The sequence below is a fragment of the Lingula anatina genome, chromosome 1 (genome assembly GCF_051362555.1).
Source record: "Lingula anatina isolate TDL-2025a chromosome 1, LinAna3.0, whole genome shotgun sequence".
NCBI classification, from domain to species: domain Eukaryota; kingdom Metazoa; phylum Brachiopoda; class Lingulata; order Lingulida; family Lingulidae; genus Lingula; species Lingula anatina.
In genome coordinates, this window is record NC_141767.1 from 64,071,037 (window position 1) to 64,077,392 (window position 6,356).

At 35.0% G+C, this 6,356-nt stretch overlaps 1 protein-coding gene across 1 annotated transcript; it reads left to right on the top strand.

Moving 5' to 3' along the window:
* Positions 1–15: 15 nt before the first annotated feature.
* Positions 16–6,164, top strand: LOC106151197 (U6 snRNA-associated Sm-like protein LSm4). Its single transcript, XM_013524309.2, has 5 exons — positions 16–105; positions 210–251; positions 767–865; positions 1,291–1,474; positions 4,853–6,164. Exons 1-5 carry the CDS (start codon positions 103–105, stop codon positions 4,945–4,947), a joined length of 423 nt encoding a protein of 140 aa, XP_013379763.1. The 5' UTR covers positions 16–102; the 3' UTR covers positions 4,948–6,164.
* Positions 6,165–6,356: the final 192 nt, after the last annotated feature.

Here is a 6,356-nt window from a genome sequence, read left to right on the forward strand (position 1 = left end):
TAATTCCCTTCTTTGTGAATTACATGTACACAAGATAATGTAGTCCGATTTCATACAATAACGTTTGATTTACGTTACCGCCATCTTTCAGCACACGCGAAAATGGTAAGGCTACTTGTTTGATTAAATATTTATCTTTTTCGCTTATAATTAACGTGACCTATATATATATTGCATGGTTCTTTAAAAATATGTTTTATCTATTTCAGTTACCTCTTTCTCTACTGCGAACTGCTGTGAACCATCCCATGGTAAGTGTCAGTGTTTCTCTGAAGATGACCTAGTGTTAGCAAGCCTGCAAGGCACAAGTTATGGTTGTTATTATGATCATTATTTTTCATTATTTAGTTAGAATTGATATGAATAAGTACAGTACTCTGTATTTTTCAATGAAAAATGCACTTTATATTGAAAGCTGCCCTATGTTCTGGGCTTTACGGTATCTATTTAACTTGACTGTTATCAGACACTTAGTACATTTACAGTACTCCTGTAGTGAACATAATATAGCCAACCGCACTTGTCTCACCACACAGTGCAGTAAAAAAACAAAAGATTTGTCAAAAGATGACTAAATGATGGTAGCGCTTAGACTTCCTTCCAGTGAAGGATATTTTACTTCCTGTTCTACTGAATTACTCTTGGCACTGTGTAAATTTCATTCATACAATAAAGCACATTAAAGAAACAGTGGGTAAGCCATTATATCATAGCCCTGGGCATATAATATTTTATGCTGCATCAGTTTCTGTCATCTTTTTTTTAGCTGGTGGAGTTAAAAAATGGAGAGACATACAATGGACATTTAGTAAGCTGTGACAACTGGATGAATATTAATCTCAGAGAAGTTATCTGCACATCCAGGGTAAGTAGAGTGTCAAGCCAAGTAAGTTAGCTGCTATGCAAATGGTGGTACATGTATTATACTGCAAGAAAGGATTTATGGTTACCATATAATTATTATTATGACTTTTTATGAATTGATTTTTTTTTCTTCCTAGGTTCAAAGATGTCATTGAATTCTTTTAGGAATAGTCACAATGTGCAGTCTCAACTAGCACAATGGGATGCATTGTAACTGTAAGGGCAGTGCCCAACATTATTGTTAACAGCTAGTTTTTGTTAGTGTGGCAGATTAATTAGAGCAAATATTGGAACCAAAAAAGGGAAAAGGGGGATGTTGTTATCAAGATGAATATTTCACTTAATTTTCTTTTTTCAATAAATAAATAAATAATAATAATAATAATAATAATAATAATAATAACCCATGTTCTCTCTCCTGATTAGGATGGTGACAGGTTCTGGAGAATGCCAGAATGTTATATCAGAGGCAGCACAATCAAATACCTTAGGATACCTGACGAAGTGATAGACATGGTGAAGGAGGAAGTTATCCAAAAGTCGAGCAGAGGTCGTGGTGACATGAAAGGTCGCGGAGGAGGTCAAAGGGGTAGAGGAGGACCAGGAAGAGGTGAGAATTATTATATATGCACAAATATCCTGTGGACTATTAAGGTGCTTTTTAGTTTTTACTGGCTGAAAGGACTATCAGTATTTGGCAAAATAGCCATGAATTTGCTGACAGAATTGCAGATGGGTATATTGTAGTTCTTTCCTCCACCTAAAGAGGGCAGCACATGTTTAGTTTTGGTACTGCACAGTATTTTGCACTTGACAAACTGTCAGTTATGCTTTAATCCAGTTAGTTAAGTGTAACTAATATACTTGGGGAGATCAGAAATGTTTTGTAAAGAAATGTATAACTTGTGTATGACTAATGCCAGGAAATGTTTCTCCATGAAAATAAACAAGAAAAAAAAACATGATAAACAAATTACTCATTTCTGCCAAAGTGAAAATCGACATACCACTTTGTTCTTATGTTTGTAGAAGTCAAAGGTACTTGGCTTGGATGGTTAACAAAGAAGCAGTTACCCTGCTGGTAGCTGTGAGATATTTCAACAGCTGATGCTTGTAGCTTTAAATAAATATATGAAAATCTATAGTTTCATGTATGGTACAATAATATGTTGTAATACTTAAAATATAGTAACATATTTCTCTTGCTTGTATCCTGTTTGTTGTAGACATTTAAGCATTTCTATTTACTGGGTGGGTCACTGTAGCAAATTAAATTAATAAGATTATTATCATTTTAGACTAACCTTTTTAAAAACAAATACTGGCAAACTATCAATTTTTTTGTTATAGTATATCACCGGCAACACTATTTACATGAATGTGCTAGTGAGAAGTTTGATACTGAATCTCTGGTTGTAGTGTGCTGTTAGTTAATATGGCTAATGCCCAGAGATTTTCTGTTGAGCTCTCATTTGGTGCTGGTGATTTATCGCTATCTGAAGCATATTTTTTCATGGTTTATTGCATGGGCAATGGTGTAAGTCATGCAAAGTATGCAAAAGCTGACATGAGCAATTTTCTGGAACATTCTTATCAGGTGCCTCTCTTTTATAGGCACCAGGGAGTTGATGGAGATATATTGTATCCTCCCAATAGTATTTTTCATAAATTTTAGCTTTTCTCTTTGCACCTCTTTTCTCTCTGTCTTATTGTTCCTTCCTGTACTTCCTCTTTCCTTTTTCTGTCTTCCCTTCCCCAGCTCCCTTCAGCTATTTTTTTCTTCCCTTATTTCATACTTCATATTGTAGCTTTCATTAGATAGAACTTTCCAATTAACTGCCAAGCCGAAAAAGTAGATAGTGCAAATTTTCCCATCTGAATGAATTTTCTATATTTATATCAAAGATGTCACAAAGAATAAGGAACTACAAGTCTTGGCAGTTAATCCTAACTTTTTTCTTTAATGAAAAATTAAATGACTGTAATGACTTTGATCTCAATTTTTTTCAAAGAAAGGATGTGAGGGTTTTTAGGTATAGTGTTACATGTGTGTGGAGGGGGTGTCAAGTTAAACAGTGGCTGTTTTAATCTTTGTGTTGATATTTGACACTAATGCTTTAGCTGTCTCTGTCAAAAGCACTCAAGACATCTTGCACTTTAGTTATAAAGCAAACATGCTAGTTAAACTGCAGTCTTAGGGGTTGGTTTATCTTGTTATGACATTGGTTCTTTGTGTTTACATATTGATTGTAACAAGGTTCTTGCCAAAAAATGTAAACCAATGGTTGTGGTGGTGTTTGAAACATTGTGCTAAAAGGAAATGCTGTGTTTATTGAATGTTTTCCCCAATTTATACAGCAGTTTGTTGGAAGTTTGTTTCACACTGAATAAATTGCTAGAGGGAAATTGCCAACTACTTAGTATCTTATTACATTGAGTCTATGTGTGGTTCTTTCCTTTTTGTTTCTGAATTTCAAGAAGTTAATCGGTAAAATATATCCTTCCAATTTAGTTTGTTTATTTATGTAGGTGACATTTCAAGGGGAGAATTACATTTGGATTTGAACTAATCTATAAAAGGACAAAAGAAAATAGTACTGCTAGCCAAAAAAAGTCAAAATAATACATTTCAATTAAACTGTCCAATTTGTGGGACAGAGTATGTTTTCTAAGGATTATTTTTGTAAACTTTCCTTCAAACAATCTAAAGATGAAAAAACACAGAATGTGAGCAAGGACCCAAATGTAAATAAACGGGAAGTCCAGAATGGTAAAGGTAAACACTAGGAGATACCTTCAACTGCAACATACCTACCAGATATTATGTTTTTGTGGGCTTTTTGGTGTGTGTGGTAACCAGTTAACAACATGTAAGCCTGCCTTGAAAACACTACCATGTGTGTGAACATTAAATCTAATACACAGCAGGTCAGTAATGCTGTTGAAGGAATGTTGGAAAAGAAAAAAAAGCCTAAATCCAAGCCAGAAGTCTGTCTTCTGTATTTACATGGCCTGATGCTTGGGCTGTTCCTGATGTTAGTTTTATGTGTTTTCCATTGTTATTAGCTATTAAAGAGTGTTGGAATAATAGGTGGTAAGATTTATGACCTCTGTTAGGGCAACCAGAGAACAGGGGCAGTTTTACCATTAATGTGTTCAACAGAGAGGAGCTAGAGCTCTTGAATGTCAGGAGACCACACAGTTTGCTTATGAATTTCGTTTCTTAGAAAAGTATTGTGCTAAATCCTTTACTTCATTAAACTCTTGTTTAGTAGAAATAGGAAGAAATATACTATTTTCATTGTTGATTTATATAAATTATTATATAAACTCAAATCTTAGGTTTTTAAAAATAGATAAACGTACTACAGTAACATTAATGCCAATTATTTCACATGGATGGGAAATTGGTTTTATCATCAGAAAACTAAATCTTTGTTTTATACAGTGGCCAAAACCTGCCAAGTTCTGTTGGATATGTAACCTGCGATAAGCTTTAATGCACTTCTTGTTTGTTGGACTTAATATCCAAGTTGTAGCCTGGTCTGTTTAAAATTTGTGGTTGGTACTATCAAAAATTTGTGAAAATTTGAGGCCAAGGAAAGGACAACTGCATGCAGTTGCACATTGAGAATTGATTTGTATTTTAATAGGTGCTTGATATCTGTGCAGCAAAGGTGATTGTGAAGATCACCAGTTAATAGTTTTCATGCCACAGACCTATTTGAAAAAATTGGGCTCTCTGCTTGAATTCTGTGCCTAGTTTTCATTTTGGCATCTTACGTCAAAATGCCCTATGCCTTTCAAACTGAGGCCACTTACAAGTTAGTAATTTACACCTTACCTAAGACTCTTAGGTTGCCATTGAAGGTGACATCAATGTACAACATTTTATTTGATTTTTTTTAGTGAAAATTGCCTTCAGCAAGATAGGCAGTCATTCTGTATACTTAAAACATGAATTATTCAATACTGTTTTTATTTACAGGGGCATTTGGAGGAAGAGGAGGAGGTAGAGGAGGAAGAGGAGGAGGACCAGGAGGACCACCAAAGAATATGGGAAAAGGAAGGGGGACTAAATAAAAAAAAAACTTGCATCTGCTATCAACAAGGACATTTTATGTGAACGCTTATATTGGAACTGATGAGTGTGGACCTGTGATATCATTGAGATATACAGTTCATCAGTATAGGAAAAAAATGCAAGATGAAAAAAGACAGGTGCGCCTCTGATGACAGCCAGTTAGGGACTAATAAAAAAGAGGTGTTCAGGTAATTGTCATCAAGCAGTTAAGTTAAGAAAGGCAGACAAGTAGACTCAACTGAGAGAGGGGAAAAAACTGCACTTGTAGTTCATGCAGAGCTCCTTGGAGAGGAGGACATGTATATCCTCTGTGTTGAACAGTAACAAAATGCACCTGTTTTCTCGTGGACAGGAACAAGAGGTGGCAGATTGTGACAATATTAATAAGTTCTGTTGGTCAAATTGGGCCATAAATGGTTGGACACCAATTTTTCCTCTTGGTTCTCTTTTACTGTCACAGAAGTGTTTTCTGTGTTATTAATCTAACTGGCAGCGGGTACTGTGCAGCACAGCTATTTTCAGGTCTCTTGTAAGTTACCTGATTAGCTCATACTACATGTGTGCAGCATAGGCAAATTACAATGGCCATGTTATAGTTGACAAGGGTTGTTTATCTTCCTAGTCCTTTTTTTAGATTTGTTAAAGAGACTGTGAGCTGTTAACACTTGTAATGCCTAGCAATTTCGCAAGATATTGGTTTTCAGACAAATAGATAATAGCCAAAACCAGCTGCCAAAATGAACAAGAAAGGGGAGGAGGTAGTTTGTATAGTAGGAGTTAAGTCATTGACTTAGTACTGATAATACTTTTTTGTTGCCGTTGACTGTTCTTGATTTCAACATCATTCAGTGATGTTTGTTTTAAAAAAAGCACTCAGCAGATCACAACAATCTTGTTCTTTGTTGAAAATCTTTATTTTGAAAACGGATAATCTCTGCCAATATTTCCTGCATAGTTCCTTTTAAGAATGTCTTTCAACCTTTACCAGAGATCATGAGACCTAGTCAGAGTTCATTAATAACAACTTCACTTCAGCCAAACAACTGGACCCAAAATAAGACAAAAAAAAGGTGTCTGGTCCAAATTATAGCTCATGGCTCTGGTTAAGTGTCAAGATTTGAGTTTCACTCATCACTTTTAAGTTCAAATATATATCACTGTGTGTAGTTATTAAGTAAGATGAAGGAGTATATGAAAATAAATAATCAAATTTACACTTGAAGGTGTTTTTTTCTGTATCCTGCGTAAAAAGTTCAATTAAATCCAAGTGTATGGATTGATGGTGCATTGGATGGATTTGGTTTACAACAGCATGTGCCACTGTAAACTTTTTTTGGCGAAAAGTGATGACATTAAGGAGGGAAAAAGCCAGCCGGTGCCCAGCATGTAAAGAATTCCTTACATAGCA